The sequence below is a fragment of the Peromyscus maniculatus genome, chromosome 8, assembly GCF_049852395.1.
Source record: "Peromyscus maniculatus bairdii isolate BWxNUB_F1_BW_parent chromosome 8, HU_Pman_BW_mat_3.1, whole genome shotgun sequence".
Lineage (NCBI taxonomy): Eukaryota > Metazoa > Chordata > Mammalia > Rodentia > Cricetidae > Peromyscus > Peromyscus maniculatus.
This window is the reverse complement of record NC_134859.1, coordinates 89,064,716-89,090,744: the sequence shown is the minus strand read 5'-3', so window position 1 is coordinate 89,090,744 and position 26,029 is coordinate 89,064,716. Positions and strand designations below refer to the sequence as shown.

General features: G+C 51.1%; 1 protein-coding gene across 1 annotated transcript; it reads left to right on the top strand.

Moving 5' to 3' along the window:
* Window positions 1–3,927: 3,927 nt before the first annotated feature.
* Window positions 3,928–8,639, top strand: Sost (sclerostin). The gene is made up of 2 exons (XM_006970625.3): window positions 3,928–4,284; window positions 6,856–8,639. The coding sequence occupies exons 1-2, from the start codon at window positions 3,981–3,983 to the stop codon at window positions 7,275–7,277; spliced, it is 726 nt and encodes a 241-aa protein (XP_006970687.2). The 5' UTR covers window positions 3,928–3,980; the 3' UTR covers window positions 7,278–8,639.
* The last annotated feature ends 17,390 nt before the right edge of the window (window positions 8,640–26,029 follow it).

The window sequence follows — 26,029 nt, the reverse complement described above, 5'->3', positions numbered from 1 at the left end:
TTGTTGTTGTTGTTGTTGTTGTTGTTGTTGTTGTTGGAGACAGGGTTTCTCAATGTAGCCCTGGCTGTCCTGGATCTCGCTCTGTAGACAGATCTCACAGAGATCCGCCTGCCTCTGCCTCCAGAGTGTTGGGATTAAGGGTGTGTACAACCACCACCGCCCCGGCTGCATCACATTTTTTAATTGAAAAACTATGGAAATCAAGGTTAGATTGGTGGTTGCCATGAGTTGGGCCTGGAAGAGGGAGGGTGAGGGAGGCGGGTGGACATCTTGGTAAAATCGACAGAGCGGGCTGTGATGGCATGAACCTGTAATCTCAACACCTGGGAGGTGGATCTGGAGTTCAAGGAGACACTGTTTCAAAAAAATTAATAAATGATGAAAGAACATTAGGTCAGATCCCTGGGGCCATGGAGCTGTTCTTCATCTTAATTGTGGTGGTGAGTAGGCAAATCTCATGTGATGAATCACACAGAAATAGAAATATGAGTGGAGCTGGGAAGCTGGCTCAGCGGTTAAGAGCACTGGCTGTTCTTCCAGAGGACCTGAGTTCAATTCCCAGCACCCACATGGTGGCTCACAGCCATCAATAATGGGATCGGATGTCCTCTTCTGGCCTGCAGGCACACATGCAGACAGAGCACTCATAGATAAAATAATTAAAAAAAAAAAAGCAAATACATGAGCATGTGCTACAAGTAGGTGCACATGGGCATGAGCACATGTAAATCAGGGAGGATGTAAGACTGGTGTGTCCTGGTTGTGGCACCTGTACCGGCACCTTTTGTGAGCTGTTACCATGGAGGAAAACCGGGCAGAGAAGACATAAAATCCCTCTGAATTATTTCAAGTCCTTGTCAACTTACAATGATCTCAAATTTACAAGAATAATTAAACTCTCCAGGTGTGGCGGTATGCACCTGTCACTACAGCATTGGGAAGCTGAAGCAAGGGGGACCGTGGATTTGAAGGTAGCCTGGGATACACACACAGCAAGGCCATCTCACAGACAAACTACACAACAAACCCATCACATCACACAAAAATGTTTACAGCAGTCTTATTGAGAACAAGAGGTCAGAAAGACCCTTTAATCCCCACACTGGGGAGGCAGAGGCAGGTAGAGCTCTGAGTTTGAGGTCAGCCTGGTCTACAGAGTGAGTTCCAGGACATCCAGGGCTACCCAGAGAAACCTTGTCTTGAAAAACAAAGACAGACAGACAGGTGAAAGAAAGAAGAGAGACCCTAAACTGCAGTCAACAGGCACCCACTGAGACCTGAGGTTTGACCCCAAGACTATCTATTGCTTAACCTTGGGAGGTGATAAGGTTTTTGTGTTGAGTAAATACACCCATCACTGACTTAACCTCAAGTGGAAAAAACAGAAGGCAGGCACCGCAGCAGGTTATCAGAGCCATCCTCGAAGGGCAGGGCTGCCCGTTGGCAGAGGATGATCCAGAGGGATGCCCTTAAGGAGCTCAGTTTCTCTGTATACACCCTTTTTCCTGTTACCACCGCTTCAATCCCGAGCCCGGCCACTCTCTGGTCACCGGGTTTCTCCTCTTAGGTCCGTCCAGCAGGTGGCGGAAGTGTTCCAAGGACAGGTTGCCGCTCTGTTTAAGGTGGCCGGTTGTCGTCTCCCGTCAGCAGGTGGTGCTGTGAGAACCACTCTGCATGCTCACAGAACCCCTGCCCAGGAACTGCCCCTCTCCCAAGTCTGGAGGAAGCAACAGGCTGGCTCTCTGGCCCAGACAGGGTTAACAGTCCACATTCCAGAGCAGGGAAAAAGGAGACTGGAGGTCACAGACAAAAGGAGGGGGCAGCTTCTAACAACACCACAGCTCTGGTGTGAGAGATAGATCACCCCCAACAATGGCCACAGCTGTTTTTGTCTGCCCCGAAGGAAACTGACTTAGGAAGCAGGTATCAGAGAGGGCCCTTCCTGAGGGGACTTCTGTCTGCCTTGTAAAACTGTCAGGGGAGCTGCCTTGATGTGTGGGTGATGGAGATGAAAAGGAGCACACAGGCGGCTGGCCACAGATGGACGGGCCACTTACAAGTCGAGGCAGGTGGCAGAGCCCTGCAGAAGCTGTGTAGGTGGGGGACACTGACGCATCGCACAGTTCACATACCAAGGTGGCGGCGAGGTGGACCGTAGCCTTCCTTCCAGCCTTCCTCTGGGGCTGGGGCATCCTCCAACAATCCATCTCAGTGAAGGCCTCCGCCGGCCCTCCTTTTTTTGCGCCTCAGGTGTGAACCCTCCTGCTCACGCCCCTCCTTCTCCCCGTGGCATGGCCCTTTCTGTCACGGCTGGCTGAGCCAGCCACTCCTTTGGATGTCTTTGTGCCTAGACCCACGGTTCTCAACCTGTGGGTCATGACCCCATGGGGGTTGTTGAATGACCCTTTCACAGGGTTCATCAACCCTAAGACCATGGGAAATATCAGTTGTTTACATTATGATTCATAACACTGTCAAAATTGCAGTTATGAAGTAGCAATGAGAATAATTTTATGGTTGGGGATGACCACAATGTGAGGAACTGTTTTAAAGGGCCACAGCATTGGGAAGGTTGAGAACCAGTGGCCTAGATGGACCTGAGATGGCTTTCTGAAACTCATCTGTGACATGTGTCCCTTGGGTCTTTCCTCTAGGACTCGGAGCTGTTTATTAAAATATAATGAGAGACTAGAGAGATAACTTGGTAAGAGTGCATGTTGTGCAAGCATGAAGACCTGAGTTCGAATCCCTAGCGTCCATGTGGAAAAGTGGCCATATGTGCTTATAACCCCAGGATTGCGGGGGTGGGGTAGGAGGGTAGAGGCAGGTAGATCATGGGATCTCACTAGTCAGCTAGCCAGCCTAACCTACATGTCTCAGTAAGAGAGCCTGTCTCGGGGGATAACTTGGAGAGTGACAGAGGAGAACACACCTCCTCTGGTCTTTGCATGAACCCACACATGTATACTTACACACATATAACACACACACACACACACTCACTCACACTCACGCATGTACACAGAAAATGTAATAAGCTGAGAGATGATGGGGGAAACATCAGCACTAAAAGCACTGACCTTAGCTTTTGCTAAGAAATGGGAATCCATGTTGCCTGCTTCAGACCTGGCCAGGGAAGGAACTACCTTTGGCACACCAGTCTATAAACCACATTGAGTTCCCTGGCTAAAAATCACCTGTGACAGATCCCAGGTCCCAAAGAGTAGACGAGATTTCCTCTTTGTGCTCCATCTCCAAGAGCCTTGGTGACCTGCTTACCTCAACCTGTCACCAGAACCCCACCTTCTCACTGGGGGCTCTGGACTCTCTACTACTCCCACCCCCCATTTTTGAAGAGAAAGCCAAGACACTTTTTTGCTCAGAACCATTAGTGTTGAGCCATATGGACGTGAGGCCAATGGAGTTTCTTTAAAAGCATTCCTGTACAGGGTTTGCATAGCAAATCTGAGACCCTAGGTTGGATTCTCCAGAATTCCCCCCCCCCAATAAAAAGGCAACCTTCTGCTTCTGGGTGGGAGTGGGGTGTAAACAAACACCTTTAATTAAGACCATTAGCTGGTGGGGTGGCAAAGAAACTTGGCTGGAGGAATTTGGTCAGCTGGACTCTGCCTTCGGTAGAACCCGGAGCCCCACATGTTTCCTTTGTTAAGCTGGCCCACAGTTTGTTTTGAGAATGCCTGAGGGGCCCAGGGAACCAGACAATTAAAAGCCAAGCTCATTTTGATATCTGAAAACCACAGCCGTCTGAACGTGGGAGGTGCTGGGAGAGCTTAACTCTGTCCCTGCCTCTCCGCCCCCCACCCCCCTTGGGTCACCTGGGAGTGCCAGCAGCAATTTGGAAGTTTGCTGAGCTCGAGAAGTCTTGGGGAGGGCTCACTCTGAGCACACCCCTTTCCCCCTGGAGAGGGGGGTAGGAAACATGGGACCAGCCCTGTTTCAGCCCCTCCTTATTGGCTGGCATGAGGCAGAGGGGCTTTAAAAAGGCCACTGCATCTAGGCTGGGGACTGGAGCCTGTGCTAGGGACTGCCCTCCATCTGGCACCATGCAGCTCTCACTGGCCCAGTGTCTTGTCTGTCTGCTTGTTCATGCAGCCTTCCCTGCTGCGGAGGGCCAGGGGTGGCAAGCCTTCAAGAATGATGCCACAGAAATCATCCCTGGGCTCAGAGAGTACCCTGAGCCTCCCCAGGAGCTGGAGAACAACCAGACCATGAACCGGGCCGAGAACGGAGGAAGACCTCCCCACCATCCCTATGACACCAAAGGTATGGGATGGAGAAGACAGGTTGTTAGCATGGGGGTCCTGGGAGGAACCCCGGGTAGTTCCAGAATCTGCTCTTTGGAGGCCTTGACGGTTGGGTAGATACTTAGCCTCTGCCACACCAGGGGAGGGACAGGCTTGCCTGGAAGAATGCTAGCATGATTGTTAGAATCTGAGGACAGGCTTGGGGGGCTGGCTGAGCATCCAAGGCAGCGGGGAGGCTGAGATCAGCCAAAGCTGACATTAACGTGGGCACGGGGCTTGTACCATGGTTCAAAGAATCTCCTTGAGAAGGAGGACCCCGGGGTCAGATCTAGCTGGACCAGTGGGGAGGTGACAAGGTAAGGCTGGTAGCCATGGCACCTGATGGATGCTGGATGGCTGTGGCTGTACTGTATCCCACGTGGCCGCTCCAGGAGGTAAAGCCCTAGCTTGAAGGTGGAGAAACCCAGGCTCCTGAGATAAAGGGGGTAAGAAGAGCTGAGACTGGAAGCTGCTTTGATCCAGCTGTGCGCAACCTAGACTGGGTCTGAGTGGCAGCCTGAAGCCAGGAAGAACCCCTTCAGTTCTCCTTGTTGAGCCCAGGGGGATAGCACTGGAGAGCAGGGTTTGGGGTACGGTTTTAGCCCCTGACATGAGTGGCAGTTGAGTGGACCCATCCCCCGTCTGGGCACAGGTGGCACCGTCTGCCCTCTGCTTGCACCCTGGCCCCAGCTTCGCCTCATTCCTGGGGACAGAGCCTGTGGAGGCAGGCCTGCGCAGAGAAGTGCCTGGGGGGTCGGGTGCACAGCTGGCAGGGATGACTGGGGTGCGGAGGGACATGCTCCAGAGTGATGACCTTGCTGCCTGCTTGTCACCATCTGAGTGGGACAGAAGCTCACTTCCCAGGCTGCCGCCACACTCTGTGTCTCCTGTCTCCTAGCCAGTAAGGGATGTGGGGGAAAGGGCCACCCCAAAGGAGCATGCAAGGCAGTCACGTTTTGCAGAGGAAGTGCCTGACCTACAGGCACTATTCTTGGAAAGCCCCAAAACTTCTCCTTCCCTGGGCAAACAGACCGCCTCCACCTCTGCAGGGGTGAAGAAGTCAAATCAGCCCAGAAACCAAAAATCCAGCCACAGGAGGGTGACAAGGCACACACACACACACACACACACACACACACACACACACACACACACCTCCTGCTGCGCCTGCTCTCTGGGGTAGAGGTGGATCCTGGCCTCAGCTCCTCTCTGGTTTTGGTCCTGGAACTTTTTTTTTTTTTTTTTAAATCCTTGTGTCATATTAGCCCTGACCCTGTGAAACTTTGCGGGGTGGACAGAACTCGCAAATGAATTAGCTAGCTTAAAAGCTCCCATCCACCTAAGCTCACGGCAGGAGACATAGCCTGGATGTGTGCATGAGATAGATGAGGCCGGCACATCAGACCCAACTTCCCTCACCAGAGCGCAGGCTCGGATTACCGCGAGCCACTGAACAAGAAAGCCTGGTATGCAGCAGGTGTTCAACAAATGCTTATGGGAGCAGAAGCTGTAGGGTTGGGGGTTCTGACCCCCTCTGCTAAGGAAGTAGCTAGCAAAGAGTGAGCAGCCCTCTACCCCCACCCACCCCCAGCCTGGGATCTTCTGACAAATCATTTTCACCCTTGCAGGAGCCAGAAGGTGCTGGAGTCCTGGGCAGGGGTGTCAGGCAGCCCAGCCCTGCCTTTGGGGCAAGTTCTTTTCTCAGCCTGGACCTGTGATAATGAGGGGGTTGGAAACGCTGCCTTTGGTGCCTTTCAAGTCTAATGAATTCTTATCCCCGCCACCTGCCCTTCTACCCGCTCCTCCACAGCAGCTGTCCTGATTTATTACCTTCAATTAACCTCCACTCGGTTCTCCATCTCCTGGGACCCCTCCCCTGCCCCAGTGGCTGGTACAGGAGTTTGGAAGGGACCAGAGCCAGCCAGGTGTGGCTAGCGGCTGCTAGGCAGGGCTGGGGATAAGGAGCTAAATTAGAAGAGAGCTTGGTTAGTATGCACGAAGCCCTGGGCCGGATCCCTAGTACCTCGTAAGCCAGACAGAGTGAGTGACCCACGCTGGTAAACCACCACCGGGGAGGTGAAGATGGAAGAGCAAAAATTCAAGATCATCCTCAACTACACAGCTGGTTTTGAGGCCAGCCCCGGCTACATAAGACCCAGTCCACAAACAAGAACAAACTGCCAGCTCTGACTCGGTGCCACATAGTGCCGGGTATAATGCGCACATAGTGGATGAGGTCATTGAATCTTGGGGCCACTTATTTTACAGATGTGGGGAAGAGAGACGTCAAGTTACCTGCCCACAGATCGCAAAGAAAGTACATGATAGAGCGTTGGTGTTTGATCTCTGGGTTCTAAGGACAGAGAGCAGCCAGGGAGAGATCTTTCCCCGCTCCCCCCGCAAGCTCCAGAAGTACCTGGTGCTTCCTTTCTATAATCCATGCATTGGTGCCAAAGCGCCAGAAGAGCGGCAGGTTTGGAAAAAGGGAGGAATGGCGGGAGCAGGACAGCCTGGGTTAGGATGCCACCCTCACACTTCCCTCTCTCCGCAGACGTGTCGGAATACAGCTGCCGTGAGCTGCACTACACCCGCTTCGTGACCGACGGGCCGTGTCGCAGCGCCAAGCCGGTCACCGAGCTGGTGTGCTCCGGCCAGTGTGGCCCCGCGCGCCTGCTGCCCAACGCCATCGGCCGCGCGAAGTGGTGGCGCCCGAACGGACCCGACTTCCGCTGCATCCCGGACCGCTACCGCGCTCAGCGGGTGCAGCTGCTGTGCCCCGGGGGCGCGGCGCCGCGCGCGCGCAAGGTGCGTCTGGTGGCCTCCTGCAAATGCAAGCGCCTCACACGCTTCCACAACCAGTCGGAGCTCAAGGACTTCGGGCCCGAGACCGCGCGACCGCACAAGGGTCGCAAGCCACGGCCCCGCGCCCGGGGCGCCAAAGCCAACCAGGCGGAGCTGGAGAACGCCTACTAGAGCGCTCCCGCGCCCACGCAGCCCCCGAGCGATCCGACTCGTTTTCATTGTAAAGCCTGCAGCCCAAGCCAAGGGCACCAAACCTTCCAGGCCATGCGCGGAGTCCCCAACCCGTAGAGTCCCCTCGCCCTCCTGCCTGCTGCGGACTGTTCCCCCAGGCCAGGAGAGGGAGCTGAGTCATAGACACTGAGCCACTCTGCCCAACCCTGGGGGAGGGGTTCGGGGGGAGGGGAGAGGTGGAGGACCCTCTACGGGACAAGGTAGCATTTTCACCATAAAGGGAGGGGAGTGTGAAAGAACCCGGTTACGGAAGTACAGTAAGATTCCCCCACCCCCACCCCGCTGTGTGCAAGAGCACGGGACTAGATAGGGGTTTGGGCCCTGGCTTGGCCACTGAGTGTGAGGTTGAGCTACGTGGTTTTCTTTTTGGTACCTCAGTGTCTCCTTTGTAAAATATGGGTCAGGGTGAGAGTAAGACTCTCCAAGGACTCTGCTGAGATTCCAAGGACATGGGCAGATGGACGGGACAGGGAGCGAGCCAGGGAGAGAGAGAGGGAAAGAGATTTCTGGTTGGTAACTTCCTAGAAGAGGCTGTTGATTCCTGGCCTGGCCTCCCCAGATGTTTGGCTACCCCCACTCCTTCATCTCAAGTTTGCCTTCAACTGGGATTGGGGTCCCAGAGATGGTGGAAGGGACAGAAATCGCAACCCTGTTCCCCAAAGCTCGGTTTCCTGCCCCTACAGCCTTGACACATTTTAAAGGGGTTTTCTACACACAGATGAAGGTCCTTGGGGGGAAACCGGGCTTGCCAGCCACTTCCAACCAAAGATGTCTCTTCCAGGACAGCTCCTCCCGCCTGCCACCCACGGACACATTTCTGTCTAGGAAAACAGCTTCTTCGTGCTCTCCTTCGTGATGGCATATCTTACATGAAAAATAGTGTGTGGGGTGTGGGGGGGAGGGGAACAAGTGCTGTACATATGCTGAGAGGTCGTGAGGCGCCACAGCCGCCACCCACAAATCTTTTTGTAAATCATTTCCAGACACCTCTTACTTTCTGTGTGGGTTTTAATTGTTAAAAAGGGAGGGGGGGGGAGAAAAGAATGTTTGTAACCACGTTGGAGGAGGGAAGCCCCTGGGGCTAGCCTGGTGGGTTTGGCAAACTCTCCATGTGGGACTCATCCACAAGAATGGAAGTCGTGGTTTTTAAAGAGTTCAGTGACATATTTATTTTCTCATTTAAGTTATTTATGCCAACGTTTTTCTTGTAGAGAATGACAGTGTTAATAGCGCTTTGTGAAACACAAGTGTGTTTTTTTGGCGACCGGAGGCATTGTTAATAAAGACAATGAATTATGATCAGGAGGATGTGGTCTCTCTCTCTCTCTCTCTCTCTCTCTCTCTCTCTCTCTCTCTCTCTGTTTTTTTTTTTTTTTTTTTTTTTTTTTTTTTTTTTTTTTTTTTTGGTCAACCACACACAATGTCATCTCACACCCTTCCCTTGGTCACAAGACCCAAACCTTGAAGACACCTGTGACGACTCTCTGGTAGCCCTTGTGGCAATTATGTGCTAGCTTTGAAAAGTCATGTTCATTTCTTCCTTTTCAAACCCAGCCCTCCTTCCCCTGCTGGGCCCGCCTCCTCTTAGCAGACTGCCCCCCAAACTGTCCCCCCAAAGTGCCGGCTTCACCGAATCATTCCCCTTGCCCCAGATCATTCTCGCATCAAGACTTTGTTCACCTTAATCCTCATCTCCCACTCTCCCAAGCCCTCTTGCCGACTCCACAGGGCCCTGCTGATCACTGCTGATTCCTGCTGATCACTGCTGATCCCTGCTGATCGCTTCTGATCCCTGCCTCTTTAGTTTGCCGGCTCCCTTTGTCACCGCCCCCTGAGTTCCTCCCTTTCTTTAGGGTTCATGGAACCTTTCACTTGCTCCCCGAAGCGTCCAGAAATGTCCCAGTGTCGGATGCACCCTCTCTCTCGTGATGCCCACACCATAAGACATCCCAATTCCAGCTCTCCCCTGTGCACTCATTTCACGGGATATTGTCGAGTCTGGCCAAGCCCTGCTTGATGCTGGGACAGATGCAAATCCCAGTACAACTGAGGACCAGTGCGCGGGGAACTGGGCCGAGCTTTTTCTAAATGTGATTTTTACACCTCCCCAGTTAAAGTGTGAGGTCTTCCAAGGCCGAGGGATGCCTGGCTCTTCTCTCAACATCGGGGTCTCCTGAAAATGCCTGCTAGTGCTGCATGCTGGGACTCAGCAGCTACTTTTTGGTTGCAATAAGAAGAAAGGGGACTGGTGGATCCATGAGCCTGGCACCTGGGAAATGGGGAGTGGGGGTGAAAACAAGAGAATTGGAAGTTCAAGGCCAACCAGGGCTAGATGAGGCCCTGTCTCAATCTCTCCTGCTACCCACAAACAACCTGATTTTTCTAAAACAGGATTTGAAACGGCAACCCTTTAAATCAAGTCAAGTGCATCTTTGTGTCAGGGGAATACTATCCCTAAAGTAGGTGTCCATCCCTGATTTGTGTGCGCACATCCTGGGAATCGAACCCGGGACTTTGTACATGCCAGGCAAACTCTCTACCACTGAGCTCTATCTCCGGCCCCTACTGATTTTTTGTTTTAACTCCCAATAAATCCCCCCAAATGAATTATCACCATCAAGTCTTTGATAAGTATCACTGAGTGTCACCAGACTCCCTGTGGTTCCAGACCCCCTGAAGAATCCTTCAGAGAATCCTGGCATCCTGAAGAATGTCCCAGAGCAAGGAGGCAATGGAGACCTTGGCCAGATCCACCCCAAGATGGTGTGGTACAGGGAGTGGGAACAGGGACTCAGGAAGCAGGCTTGTGCTTGAGTCTGAGTAGATTGGGGCGCCCAGGATTAAAATGCTTTCCCCACAACCAGCTGGAGCTCAGTCCCTGGTACTGGCACGCACTCGGCTACTCAGAGTCCAGTGGGCACACCGGGAAGAATCAGCTGGACTACTGTGATTCAGAGCCAGGCGGGAACCATTAGCTTTATGGTGACCCCAGGGGACAGTGGTTAGGGAAGGGACAGAGAAGAGGGAGCTGCTAGAGATATGTCTGAAGGAGAAGGGGTCCTAGACCCTCTGAGCAAAGACCCCACTCACACAAAGACACTGAGGCTGTGCATAGCCTCCTGTGGATGCATGGGAGTTCATCCACCATCCTTCAGCATGCCCTTGTGTTCCCACCGCATGCCAGGGGTGTGGGAGACCAGAGAGTCCAAGTAATGCCCAAACCTGAGCACACCTAGAATTTGCTTTCTGGGACTGGAGATGTAGGAGAGACCATCTTGGGCTACGATCCCATTACCACTTAGAGAGAGAGAGAGAGAGAGAGAGAGAGAGAGAGAGAGAGAGAGAGAGAACCAAAACAACCCAAGGGCTAAATTGTAGGTCAGGTTAGAGTTTATTTATGGCAAGTTATATTCTACCTCCATGGGGTCTATGAGGCTGGCGCCAATCAGAAAGAACAAATAGCAGGCTGAGCTGGGAGGGGTGACATTTTATTGTGGGGAGCACGTGTGCTTGGGGTGCAGCCAGACACGTGGCTGGTATTAATAGTCTGAGAGTCCAACAGACCGAGGGACAGAAGGAGTCACACACACCGCTCATTTCTCACTCCAAGAGGCTCTACTTACACCCTAAGAACAAACCATGCCTCATCACAAAGGAGATAAGAAACTCAAAGGAACCACAAGATCCCCAAGTTCCCCACTTTCCTTGAAGCAGGCAGGACTTGGTTGCAGGGAAGGTGGAGAGCCTGGGGAGTCCACCTGTGTGTGCACCAGGCCCAGAGCCACAGACCCTGAAAGCTGGTGCTGGAAGCCACTCAGGCCCCCTTCCACGGGTTCCCTGACATCAGCTCACAAGCCCTGATCCTGTCTCCTGATCACTGAAGATGATAGCACTGGAGCCTGCCCCGTTCTTGGAATGCACCCTGGTTTCCCTATCTGGGGGCACATGAGCTCTTAGGTCTTGGGAAGATTCCACGGGCATTGGAGATGTTCCTGTTTTGTTTTTAATTTAATTGTGTGTATGAGTGTTGTTGCTTGAATGCATGTCTGTGTACCATTTACATGGTTGGCGCCCAAGGAGTTCAGAAGAGAGTATCAGACTCCTCGGAACTGGAGTTGCAGACAGTTGTGAGCCACCCAGTGGGTGCTGGGGATCGAACTGGAAGAGCAGCAGGCCTGTGCTCCTAACCACTGAGCCATCTCTCTAACCCACCGCTCAGGGTCTGTCTGTGACTAAAGAGGCAGAGAGGAGTTCCTTTTAGTCAGTACAGCCACAATGTGCCTGGTGGCAGGGCACCAGGGCAGGGCAGGGTGGTTCCCCGTGACTGCTGGTGGCACAGTATAATTATTAACAGCTCCAGTTTTCACTCTTTAAAAAGTCGCAGTTTGGGGTAGTAGATATGTGTTCCCTGCTTTGAAGGGGCTGAGGTCCAGATGCTTGCTCCTCTTTCCAGGGCAGCGGGAGCTCCCTCCCTGCGGGTAAACATGTCCATCCTTCAGCGTAAGACAAGCGTCTCCCCCCCCCCCCCCCCCCCCGCCCGACAATCAGACCAGTCCAAAGCCCTTCATCTGTCTTTCACAAAGAACACCACTTTTTGCCAGATGTGGCGGAGCACGCCTTTAATCCCAGCCTTTAATCACAGCACTCGGGAGGCAGAGGCAGGCAGATCGCTGTGAGTTCAAGGCCAGCCTGGTTACATAAGCAAGTTCCAGGACAGCCAAGGCTCTGTAGAGAGACTCTGGCTCAAAACAACAAACAAATGAAATAAATCGCCCCTTCCTTGGAGCGTTTGTCTCAGCAGGTGATTCATCACATTTTCATTTTTATCTCTCGGCCATTCACTCTAGACTATAATACCCGGGAGAGCAGGGACTCTCTCTGCTCTTGCTCATTTGGACACCCCCAGAACCAGGTATATGGGAGACACCTAATGTGCTGTGGTTGCACATTTGCTGCTGCGGACTGGTCAGATGGACGGGCTGGGTGTGTGCACGATGATGCAAGGAGCCAGGAATGTGTGACTTAGGGCAGAAGAGGATGACCGCACAGAACAGCACTCTTTGTGTACAGGTGTGCACGCAGGTATGTGCACATGCATGCAGAAGCCAAAGGACAACCTTAGCATAGTGTTTTCTTGGCTGTTGCCACCACACCCCCCCCCCCTTTGAGATGGAGATCTCTCACTGGCCTGGAGATTGCCACATGGACCAGGCTGGCCGGCCACTGAGTCCCAGGGATCTTCAAATCTTTGCTTTCTAGTGCTGGGGTTGCAACAGTACATGACCATGAGTGATTTTGTTTTGTTTTGTTTTTGATGTGGGTTCTGGGGTTTGAACCCAGGTCCTAGTGCTTGTAAGGCAAGCACTTACTGACTGCTTTATCTCCCCAGCCCCTGGGACTCTACTTTAATCAGGTCTCTGAGGACAAGTCCTAGCCCCTACACTCAGCAATTCCTGGGCCTGCTGGGAGTCAAGAGGGAAGTGAGAGCAAGCTGTGATGCTGTGAGGGATGGATGATCCCCATCCGCGAGGAAGAGTACAAGAAGTGAAAACTTGGTCTTCAAGGCTTGGGATACGGTGAAACAGAGAGGCCCAGGAAGGAACTAAGGCAGATGAACACAGGCAGGATAGGTGGGGTGCTGCATGCATGGGAACCTAGCATCCAACAGTTACCTGCATGGGGTTTGGCATGCATCAGGCTCATTGCACAAGGAAACAGAAGTCAGGAAGAGGAGCAGGTGGGAATGGAGTCAGATACTGTCAGTCATGCCTGGAAGGGGGGAAGCAATGAATGAATCCCCCACAATTAGGACATTGGCTCCCTGGGGAAAGGCAAGAAGCCGGGCTGTGAGTACTAAAGGAATCTTGAATGACATCACATTCCCCATGTGTCTGGCAACAGGGCTGCTCTGGAGGCCGAGACTTGACTCGTGTGCTCACGTGATTCCTCATTTCCCGACAGTCATCTGGGGAGCCTGAGCTTGGTTCTTGTCCAAGTAGGCGGAGCTGGCAGTGGGCAGCTGCAGCTATAGATGCCCATAAGAAGGGTCTGAAAAGGAGGAGGAAGGTGCAGGACCCAGACCACCAACCTCCGCTGCCTGATGAAGCCGTAGGGCCGGTCTCTCCTACAGGGGAGGAGTCAGAGAAGGAGAGTGAGGCAGAGACCAAAGGACAGACAGAAACAAGTGAGTCCTGCAACCGCTAACTGAGTGCCAGCTGCATGCCAGACAGCAGCAACACCAAGACTCTGTTGGTCATGGCACCGCATGCGACTCCCGCCCCAGTACTGGCAGAGGTGGGGTATGAACAAGGCATGGTTTGGATCCCGACACACTCCTTTTCCAGTTCTGTTCCAGGTGTGATAAAGCACCCCGACAAGAGCTCCTTTAGGAGAGAGAGAATGTATAAGGATTACAATTCCAGTTCATAGTTCTATAGGACCATCAAGGCAGCGAGAACTCGAAGGAGCTGGTTATGTCCGCAGTCAAGAAGAAAGAACAGATGCGTACCTAATACTCAGCTCACTTGCTCTTTTATACAATCCAGGACCCAACCCAGGCGAATGGTACTGTTTCCTTCTAGGTTGAGTCTTCACATTCAAGACATTTTCCCACAGACATGCCCACAAACCAACCTGATCTAAACAATTCACCATGGAGACTCCCTTCCCAGGTGATTCTACACTGTGTCAAGTTGACGAGGAATAGTAACTGTCACAGCCTCTCAGGGTTCAGGCGTGAGACTGAATTCTCATTGTAAGTACTGAGAAGATGAAAACTTCATCCAGCAATAGCATTTTGAGCAGCACCTTTGGGGAAGGGACTGGGACTAGAGACGGTCTTCTGCAGAGCTCCATGGTTGAATCCTGAAGGCTACCTAAGGAGAGAGAGGGCCCGGAAGAGACACATATACCTTTTGCTGCCTTATGTCACGTGACCTGCTCCTTGGGAATCTGCTAGCAAGAAGGCTATCACCAGATCACTCACCACTTTGCACCTCCAGAACTCAGAGACAAAATAAACTTGGTTGTTACTGTCGTTGAGACACAGCCAGTCTGCATTGTGTTACTGTCGATGGAAAACAGCCGTGCCCAGAAGGATAGCACATACATTGCACAATGTCTGGAAATGAAAAGTTGTACAGAGAAAAATAAAATTAGCTAGTGACAGATAGAGAGCCCTGAAAGTGGCCAGGCTTGGGCCTCCCTGAGGAGGTGGCATGTAAGGCCTAAACATACATGGAATGTGCCACATGAGGGCCTAGGGTACGTGTGCCAAGGGGACCTGTCAATGAAAAGCACTGAAGGAGTGTCCAGTCTGGGAAAAGGACGCCATGGATTCCTTTGGGTGTCCATACTCATGTCTCCATACCAATGCTCCTACATAACCCCACTCCCCCAAAAAATCTGGAAGCCAGTACAGTTAGAGCGTGTGTGTGTGTGTGTGTGTGTGTGTGTGTATGTGTGTGTGTGTGTGTGTGTGTATGTGTGTGCCTGTGTGCAGTAATTAAAGTTGTGTGTGTGTGTGTTGTTACATGCTCCCCTTGCCCTATGAACTGACCCCAGAGAGGCACAAGGAGCACACCATTGGTTATACTGCTGCTGCACACATTCTTCTTAGGTCTTTTGTCTGGCTTCTCTGACTAAGGCTGTTAGCATCGGGCAGACAATTGCCACAGGGACATGCCCTCCCTTGAATTCCTTCTAGAGTGCACATCTCTTCAGAAAGTCACCTGTGGCTGCAGGACAGCCTTCCGTTTCCCTCCGCCACGTGACTCCAAACTCTAGGCTGGGATGGCAGCGAAGCCCTGCGGGTCAAGTGTGCCACGTTGGCCGTTCTTTCCCTCTGTGGCTCCAACCTCTTCATAAAAATTGATGTAAGCTGGGTGTGGATGCTCTCAGGAGGCAGAGACAGGTGGACCTCTGTGGGTTCAAAGCCACCCTGAAACAGGGAGTTTGAGGATATTGAGGGCTATGCAGTGAAATCCTTTCTCAAAAAAAGGCGGGGGGTGGGGGGAAGATGGGTTCAGTGGTCAGAAGGAGATCCGTGCATTAAGGTGTCTAGAGCCTGGCATGGTGGTACATACCTTTAATCCCTGTGTGCATAGTCCAGCTGCATCTAGATGAGCCAGGGGGAGGGAGAGGGGCTGACTGAGTCTCCCCCAAAGTCCCCTTTTCTGCTGGCACTGTTTTTCTCTGGAGGAGGGGAATAGGGGGTATGATCAAAATACATCATATACCTGTATGAAATTATCGAAGAATAAGTAAAAAATAATGTGAAAAGAAAAAAAGCTGAGCTGGAGAGATGGCTCAGTGGTTAGGAATTCTAGCTGTCCTTGCAGCGAATCTTGCTTTGCTTCCCAGCACCCACTTGACAGCTCACAACTGTAACTCTGCTTCCAGGGGATCCACCTGACAGCTCACAACTGTAACTCTGCTTCCAGGGGATCCACCTGACAGCTCACAACTGTAACTCTGCTTCCAGAGGATCCAACACCCTCTTCTGGCCTCCATGGACAAAACCCAGGTTCTCTGCAAGAGCACCAAGTGCTCTTAACTGTTGAGCTATCTCTCCAGCCTCAAGGTGGGTCATTTAGAACTTCTGGACAGTGTTCCATTTTGTAAAGACACCACTATCCGTTCATCTATTTTCCACTAGTGGGTATTTTGATTCTTTCTAATATTCTCTCCAGCACAATCTATTAGAAAGACATCTGCATTTGTCTCCTCATAGAATGGAGAGCGGAGGGCTCCGTGGGTAAAGACACTTGCCACCATGGCCACCTAAGTTTGATCCCTGCATCCACATGGTGTAGAGAGGGAAGAGATTGCCGCAAGGTGTCCTCTGACTTCCACACTTGGTTATGGCGTGTCTTCACCTCCCCCAATAAATAAAGAAAGACAATTTTTAAAATTATACAAGGCAGGGTTTCTTCAGGACCCCAGGAATGTTTTCTATGGTTTTGATGTCCCTGCTAGAACTTATACTGAGGTCCAATCTCCATTGTGACATCCAGAAAGTTGGGACTTTTAAGGGACCATTGTATCCTGAGAACAGAGTCTTCATGAATGGGTTAGTGGTCTGTTTAGAAAGTGGCTTTGTTATGGTGCATGCTTGGCAGGTAATGACCTTCACCATGTGTAACCCAGCACGAAGCTCCTCCAGAGACCTCACAAATACTGCCACCTTATTCTTAGACTTCTGGAGTTGTGAGCAAAACCACACTTCTCTATAAATTAATTAGCTTCGGGTATTTTTATTATAAGAATAGACCGAGACAGTTCTAATACAAAAACCACCTCCCTTCTTTGTTCAAAGTCCACTACAGCTTCCTATTATCTAAAAGATTAACTCTGAACCTAGAGTTTAGGTAGCCAGTACCTATGTCAAAACAAGGCACAGGAAACAGCTCTGTAACTCTAACGCTGGGGGTCGGGGTGGAGACAGGTGGAGTTTGCAGGCCATCCAGTCAGCGAATTTCAGGTTCCACGAGAAATTCTGTCTAAAAAAAATAAGATGTTGAATGACTGAGGAAGACATCTGATATTGACTTCTGGCCAACACACACACACACACACACACACACACACACACACACACACACACACGCACGCACGTACACGGAGGTGAACTCTGGAGGGGGGCCCCCATCTCTGCACATTTGTGTACACAGGACTTTTGCCCTGAGTTTATCTAGAGTCGGAGTCTGCAAGCGCTTGCTGAATGAATACAGGTGTGGCTGGCGGGGGTGGGATCTGCAAAGTGATCCTCCTTCCTAGGCTGGCAGCATGAACTCTGGTCAGCCTCTCTGAAGAGTTTCTCTCATTCAAGCTCCTTTGCAACATCATCATGGGTGATGTGTGTGAGGGGGAGAGCAGGGCCCGCCCCCAGACATACCAAGTCTGTGGTTGTTTACCCAGGACATTATCAAGGGCCCAGATGACAGATAACTCTATCGCTTGGCCAACAGTTGGGTACTGCGGTGGTAGGCTATTTCTGTGTCTGTAGAAAACAGTCCAACTTGGACAAAAGAAATAAATGATATCATTTTTCATTCAGGCAACCAGATTCCGTGGTACAAAAGGCTCCCTGGGGAACGAGGCTGGGACAGCGTGGCTCCTGAGAGGCTATTTCCATCTGTCAGCTTCTCTAATCTCTTGCTTTGCTTCCTCTGTCTGTTTCCTTCCTCTCGCAGGGGCCCAGTGGAGCCAGGACTTACGGGGGAGGAGCGGAGGGGGGGGACCTCATTCTCTATGGGTTGGAGGCAGGGTGGGGGAAGCTGTTGGCCCAGTGACTTTTTTCCCCTTACTTTTTCTTAAAAACCAGTCTCCATTTAAGATAATGAGTCCCCTCATTCACTCACCTTCGCTATTCATAGGGACCTATCCACCCCCACCCTGTCAATCCGGCTAAGTAAGAACAAGTGAAATCTAAAAGGAAACAGTTTTCTAAAAATGTGGCTGGATAGTTTTGCAGGTGCCAAACCAGGGACAATCGTCTAGGTTTCCCACTCCCTGCCAGCCCAGATGCTTTTCTTCGGAAAGGAGATGCAGAGATGGACTGAGGCCGTCAGCCTTTGATGATGGTGTCAGGGTGACTCTTTAAAATGTCATCCATACCTGAGATAGCAAGGGCTCTCCAGGAGGCTTTGATCTTCCCATCATGAAAAGATCCTATTTCCGGTCCAGTTAGCTTCCACTCTGTCTTCCGTCCACTGGCTGTGCCCTCCAGTCCTCATCCATCCGGTTCCTACCCTGCCCGCTGAGTTCCTAGAAAGCAGCACCATAGTCTTGGCAGGCGGACCATCGGTCACCTGCTACCACAGCCACCAAGGTGTCCTTTAAGGATGAGCTCACAGAGTGGAGAGCCATGGCTCCGTTGAGAAGATGCTGGCTGAAAAAGTGTGAGACTCTGAGTCCAGTTCCCAGCATCCACGTAAAAGCTGGATGTAATTTCAGCACCAGTGAGGCAGGGACCAGAGGATCCTGGAGCTCCTGGCCAGACAGCCCAGCCTTATCAGTAAGCTCGAGGTCCCAGTGAGAGACGCTGCCTCAAGAAACAAGATGGTTGGCTCCTGAGGAACAGCAGAGGTTGACCTCTGGCCTCCATACACATGCACACACACATGTACATGCCTAGGTGCACGTGTCCACACACAGGCAAACATGCACACTGGTACACCCTCCACCAAATGCATACACAAAGACTAAATGAATGCACACACAAACCCTCTCCTTAGTCTCCTCGATGTGCTGTATTCCACCCCTGCTCTCACCTCATGCGCGGCTGGGAGAAGGCTTTGAAGTCTTTCTCCTTTGTGCTCTATACACCCTTTCCGTGGAAGGCTTTTCATCGAAGCTCCACCATGCGTAGAACCCCTCAAGGTTTCCGCCAGCCCCTTCCTGCTGTCTAGGGAGGTAAAGGCACACACTACGAAGTCACTGTGGGACCATTTTACCGTCCCCCCCCCCATCCATCCCTGCTTCTGCTCATCTGACAAGCTGAGCACTTCCAACTTCTCTGGGGCTCTAGCCAGGACCCTGAGTTCCCCATGACTCCTCTGTGCAGCCTGGCTCTGCACACACCCAGCCCCCATGTCTGGATTCTGTACAAGCATCTGTCTCTTGGGAACCTCCTCCTTTCTCTTCAGTTTCCCTACGAGTCTGCCGGTTCTTCCTTATCCTAGCCTCTAACATCCTGGACAAGGGATACTAGGACCTTCCTTCCCAGGATCTGACTAGCAGCTTTGGAGTTGAATGCAGGAAGCTGAATTTTTAATCACACACCAGCTGAGTTCTGAGGCAGCCTACCACATCAACTGGTCCTGACTGTGCTGAATCTGGGTGGTGGTGGTGGTGGTGGTGGTGGTGGTGGCGGCGGCGGCGGCGGCGGCGGCGGCGGCGGCGGCGGCGGCGGTGTGTGTGTGTGTGTGTGTGTGTGTGTGTGTGTGTGTTCTGTTTTACAACATTTGTCTAATTCTTGTAAAGGGAAAACTCTACTTGTACAAAGAAAAACTCTGGCTCATCTAGGCAGAAACATGACCGACTTTTACACCATATCGGCCACGGTTGCCGTCAAAATAGTTCTATTTATACGTTTCTATAAGTGGTATTCTGCTTTTATTGGAGACTCTAAAGTCCAGATTGTGGAATTTAAAAATTCCCACAGTCCATAAAAGGTAAAAGAGTGGAGCCAGGCAGAAGGTCTCGTCACACGTGTGGAGTTTGAGTCCTGAGTCCTGCCAAGGGTTTGGACAGAATCAACCCGAGAGGGCCCAAGAAAAGCCCCTTGCCTGCTAGGGAGTGCTAGACGCCCTGAAGAGGTCCAGGGGATTGCTAAGTGGAGGAAGGTGGGCTCAGGTCCATGGAGGGGCTCAAAGTGCGGATGGAGGAGTCCTTCGCTGAGGGCCTCCATGTGGGCTCCCAAGGAGCTGCGGTAGGGAGCCCAATGGGGCCCCGTTGTCTAGGGAGGTGCGGGTGAATGGGGTGGGACAGGCAGCCCCAAGGCTGCTTTTCAATGATGGCCGATGAACGGAGACAGGGGCTACATCACGCTGCTCCCACCGTGCTCCCACTGTGCTCCCACAGTGCTCCCACAGTGCTCCCAGTGCTCCCACAGTGCTCCCACAGTGCTCCACAGTGCTCCCACAGTGCTCCCACAGTGCTCCTACAGTGCTCCCACCGTGCTCCTACAGTGCTCCACAGTGCTCCCACCGTGCTCCCACAGTGCTCCTACAGTGCTCCCACCGTGCTCCCACAGTGCTCCTACAGTGCTCCCACAGTGCTCCTACAGTGCTCCACAGTGCTCCTACAGTGCTCCCACAGTGCTCCTACAGTGCTCCCACAGTGCTCTACAGTGCTCCCACAGTGCTCCCACAGAGCTCCCACAGTGCTCCCACAGTGCTCTACAGTGCTCCTCCCACAATGCTCCCATAGTGCTCCCACAGTGCTGGGTCTTGCCAACTTCCACATCTGTCCCCAGTCTCTGCCTGGGACCAGCTCAAGCTCTGTGACCCAACAGAAAGAGAGGAGCCAATCAGTCAAACCATCTCTTCTGGGCCACCAGGGGAAAATGTGGCAGACCCTGGGCTTCTGTCCAGGATGGGAGGCTGCTGGACGGGATGCTCAGTTACCTCCTGAGCTGGAACTATTTTAGTAACAAGGATTATGCCTGTGTTGGCCAGCACCCCAGCAGCCTGCGCTTGGGTAATAGCTAGTGCTGTTGTTTTATTTAAAAACAGAGCAGTGAACCCACCCACAGGACAAGTACTGCTTCATTTAGGTGTCATTCTTACCAGCCTTTGGTGAGGGCAGGTGTGTGTGTGTGTGTGTGTGTGTGTGTCTGTCTGTCTGTCTGTGTGTCTGTGTGTCTGTGTGTCTATGTGTGTACCTGTGTGTGTATATCTGCTCCATATATCCACAGTGTGACACAACCATTTTTTTTTACATTGCAACATCTTTATAACCCTCATTCTTTTTTTTAACATTATTATTATTTTATTTTAGCTTTTGTTTATTTGTTTGTTTGTTTTCAAGACGGGGTTTCTCTGTGTAGCTTTGGAGCCTGTCCTGGAATTCACTGTGTTAACCAGGCTGGCCTCGAACTCACAGAGATCCGCCTGCCTCTCCCTCCCAAGTGCTGCAGTTAAAGGTGTGCACCACAACCACCACCCAGCTTTTTTTTTTTTTTAACTTTGTATTGATTCTTTGTAGCACTCGTCTCCCTGTCCCTTCTTATCTGTCCTCTGCCCTTGCAACCTCTCCCACAAAATAAAATAAAAATAAAAATAAAAAAATCTCATTGTGAAAGCTGTAGTGTGCCACAGTGAGTCACACAGTACACCCTTTGTAGGAGCCCAGCTGGGGGCTCGAGGACTGAGGGACAAGAGATATTAGAAGGATAGAGGGGAGAGAAATAGATAGAAACACAGGATAGCCTCAGGAGGGCCTGGATCATTATCCACCAGCCCATTCTGTCTCTTCTGAAGAGCTTTTTATAGGAATGCCAAGGGGTGGAGCAAAAGACCTTCCCCCTGCACAGCCAAGTGTAGACCCTTCCAATCACCTGGTAACCACACACGTGGTCAAGCCATCCATCCTCTAATGCAGCCCTGCTGGGTAAAGCAAGCTTGGATCTCACTAGGAAACCTTAGTGAGCCTCCACAACCCTTAAGTCCATACATCTTTACTTGCAAATGTTCATTGCAATGAGTCATTGGTCTTGCTCAAGGCCTCTGGCTTCTGCTACACTATCAATACTGAATCCCCACTTGGAGTTGCTCTCTGTGTGGTGGAGATCCTGCAGCTTTGGTTCTGCAGGACTGGCTCCTTCACGAGCTCCAGCAGTTCATAGATGGGGTGCATGTTAGGGTGGGCCAACTCATAGCCCTGGATCTGGACTTGGGTGGTAGCTGAGTTGGTCAGCCCACCAGCTCTCCCACACCCTCAGCCCTGCTAGTTCACCCAATGTCAAAGGCAGCAAGGGGTGGGGCCGGTTCTCCCAGACCCTTGAGGCCAGCTCACCCATACCCACACCACCAGAGCCATCTCTACTGTGTTGTTCAGGCGAGACGCAGGGCCTGCTCTCCCGAGTACTGTGGCTGGTGATGGGCAGGGCCAGCTCTCCTGTCTGCTGCAGGTGGCCAGGGGTGGTAGCCCTCATTCTTAATGTTGGCTCAATGGTTGAGACATTGGACCACTCAACGTAATGAACTCAATGGGTCCATTAAGAAGTGGCTGCTGTCTTTAATCTACCTGCCACACAGTCTTTTACTCTGCTCTCTAACTCTGGCCCTGCTCAAGGTCCTGTGAAAGCCCTCGAGTTACCACCCACTCTGCCTGTGTGTGAGTACACATGTTCATGTGTGTGGTTGCATGGGCATATGTGTGTGCATGCTCATGAAGGCCAGCAGTCGATAATGGGTATTTTTTCCTATCTCTTTCCACTTTATTTATTTTATTTTAAGGCAGGGTCTCTCACTGAACCTGGAGCTCTCCTGTCTCCACCTGCCCAGCACTGGAATTACAGATGTGTGCCCACAATGCCTTGCTTTTGATGTGGGTGCTGGGGGTCAGATTCAGATCCACATGCATGAGCAGCAATCTCCCCAATCCCACTTTTGAGATTCCTAGTAGACCATAGAATGAAGACATACCTAACGATCGCCAGCTTTCTAATGTTTACATTGGACAGAATAAGAGGTGGGGTCCCCTGCTCCGCTTACCTAACAGCAGTGATGGAGCTGTGAGTGATCAGAAGCTGGGTGTCCTAGGGGCTGGGACGTGGAAATCTCTACCTAGTCTTTCCAGGTTCTTGGCCCCATCACAGAAAGAATTCGAAGAAGAGACAAAGTAAGGGATCAGGAAGGGAAGAGAGAAATTTCTTTAGAAAGTGGAAATACCACTGGGCAGTGGTGGAACATGCCTTTAATCCCAGCACTCTGGAGCCAGAGGCAGGTGGATCTCTGTGAGTTCCACACCCAAGAGGGGAGGGGACACAGCCCCAGAATTTTAGGTAGCTTGTCTTGTGGGAAAACCTTCACACAAAGGAGGGTTAGCCGTGAGTTGAAGAGGCAGGAGAAGGTGAGGAACTGCAGAAAGGCTGGGAACTTTGGGGAGCAAGTTTTATTCTCCTTTTCTGTCCTTACATTTAAAAAAATGTCTTGGTATCAGGTACAGGATGAGAACAGCCAATTCTGCAGGACCAATGGCCTGGAGACGCCAGTAAGATTAAAGTAAAGGGTGGTTAGAGTGGCCTCATCAGTCATGTTGGTAGTGGTCTTGTTCATCCCACCGGGTGGGAATAAGATCACTACCACAATTTTTGAGCCAAATTTGAAGCAAGCTTTATTTTTTTTTAATTACACTCATGATATTTATTAATTACACTCATGATATTAATCACATTTATGGTATTCATAGATTACATTCGCAGTATTCATTCAATTATATATATATATATATTTTAAATTTTAAAAGCCGAATGTCATGAAGGAGGGAGGAGGTCTTAAATACAGGCTTACAGCACAATGGGAGAACCCCGGAGGGCAGAAGTTCACTACTGATGTTTTATAATCTTGCATCTAAGCTGTTAACGCCCATTTTTCAAGATACACAGACAAGGAACTTCCCTTAAGCATTCAGGAGGGTGGAACCTGGCAGGGAATTAGCATAGGGAGGATATCAAGGTCAAGGTCTACAAGCAAGGCAACAGTTACCCAAAACGGGGGCCAGGGACCTACAGGTCCCCCTTTTATTAAAAAATGAGCTTCTGACTTGGATTGCGTGGGATGTCAGCAGGTCACCTTACCCGTCATGGAGACACCTGCCCAGCCAGGCCACACAGGTGCTCTGTCTTAGGTTGGTGAGTGTCCCCCAGGCATTACCTGTCTCTGAATACTCATTATCATACAGGCTCAATCCTGTGTGAGCTGCAGAGTTAACTGCTGCCAAAGATCTCAAAGTAGCACTGGGCTTGAAGCAAGCTTTATTAAATACTGGCCAGGACAATGGACACTGGCCAGGCCCATACCCGGGATTCCCAGAGAACGGTTGCAAATTCTATCAGTCCAGTGCGAATAGAGGCAAAACCCACAAGGCTACATACTTCCCACCTTTGTCCAATTGGGGGCAAGCACACATCCTGACGTACTTCCTGCCTATGTACTTTCTGCCTACATGTGATCAAGCACATCCTGTGCAGCTGGAGGCACCAACCTTGTTTGCAGATGTGAAACCCGTGGCTTGTTATCTTTCGTGAACAGCAGCCCCCAGAATTCCAGGGAGTTACCGTCCTTGGACAACTGGGGTTCACCAGTTAGAGGCATTTAGCTCCCTGAAGCACAGAGTTTTAAACTTAAAACATAACTCTATCCCTCACAGTCTGAATCAGCCATCTTGGTAGCCACCAGCTTTGGGTGGCCCTGCTGCTTTACCGACTGAGCAGTCCCAAGATGTCCTGATGTTCTTCAGCTACAGGACTTCATCGGCCTCTTTGTAGTCCATTCCCCCTCCACCCCCGGGCCACCCCTGTCCCATGCCGGTCCAGGTCATCTCAGTCTAACATTCTTACGAAATTTGCCAAGTCACAAAAGCCTCATATGTGGCAACAATTCAGAAGCAGAAGACATGACCGAGGCTCGATGACATGTGTTCTCTTGTCTCTTAACAGAGTTGTTTTGGGGGACTAAGTATGCAATTATACTGTTTTTAAAAAAGTGGCAGAAATCTAAATTTGAAACCCATGGAGATTAGACCTGAGATAGTAGCTCTCCAGACCAGCCCTACCTCCACACACAATTAAAAACAGAATGAAGGAGCTGGGGAGCTGGCATGGCAGTAAAAAGAGCATGCTGGTTTGTTTGTTCGTTGTTTGTTTGTTTTTGTTGTTGTTGTTGTTTTGGGTTTTGTGTTTGTTTTTTGGCAGAGGATTTGAGTTCAGTCCCCAACATCTATGTTGAGCAGCTCACAATTGCCTGGAACTCCAGCTCCAGGAGATCCGATGCCTCTGGCCTCTGAGGGCACTGGTAATCATGTACATATAACTACCCATCCCATAATTAAAAATAAAATAATTCACTTTAAAAATGAAACAGTTATGCAGTAAGATTCATTAGACCGGTCCTTGGCCTACCTTCTTAGGTTGAGTATACACCCGTTCCAGAGCTGATTGGCCCTGCTACCTGAAGACCCACCCCCAGCCAGATTTTACCCAGGGAGCCCCCATGACTGGTCCCAAAGTATACTTGGAACATCTGATGGCTCTAGCATTTTCACCACTGGAAATGTAATGGAATTCTATCTGTTGGCAGCCCCCTTCTTTAACTTTTTTGGGTGGGGGAGGGAACAAGGTCTCAGACTAAGGTTGTTTTGAACTTAACTATGTAGACCAGGATAATCTTGAACTTGTAATCCTCCTGCTTCCACTTCCCATGCTGGGACTGTGGGTATGTACCACCCCATCCTGCTAATGCAGGGCTGAAGATTGGACATGCATGCTTCATGAATGCTAGGCAAGCACTCTCCCAACTAAGCTATGACCCCAGCCCCTTCCCCTCTCTCTATTCATCCCCGACGGAATTTTTTTTTTTTTTTTTTTTGGTCTCAAAAGCTACCGGATTAATCCAATGAGAATTCACCCTGAAACACAGTTGACTGTCTCAAATGTCCTTTACCTAGAAGGATGAAGGATACAGGGTATGTGACTGTGACTGTTTTGGACCCAGATTTGCTGGCTCCTGACCAGATGGGACGAAGCTGAGTTTCTAAGATAAGAAAGTCAGACAAAGAAGAGGAGAGAGAACAGGTTGCTGTATGTTGTGGACCATCGGGAGGACGGGATCTTCCACACCCTGGTGAGAGGAAGTGGCCCTTGCTGGTGCACCTGAGTGAGCATCCATCTGGGGACACTGATGGGTAGGATCCAGCCATGCAGATCTGACATACATTTCTCTGCACTTAGGATTATTTATTCTCCCAGAAGGGAAATAGATATGTGGCTCCTGATACACTGTTTGATTGCTTTCTAGAAGACAGACACCACTTTACAATCCCACAACACGAGCAGGCCAGGAGAGGACCACACTCTCCAGAACACATTAGCGTGTGCTAATGTACAGTAGCAGGACGGATGGGCACCCTCCAGGCTGGCAGGCTGTGGAAGATCAGCCCTTCCGCCTCGCAGTGAGAGCATGAAG

What these genes read in the sequence shown, in the direction of transcription:
- Sost (XM_006970625.3), top strand. Translation starts at nt 3,981, where the DNA reads ATGAGGCAGAGGGGCTTTAAAAAGGCCACTGCATCTAGGCTGGGGACT. An exon ending in CCATCCCTATGACACCAAAG is followed by an intron (nt 4,285 to 6,855) that starts GTATGGGATGGA and finishes CTCTCTCCGCAG; the next exon opens with ACGTGTCGGAATACAGCTGC.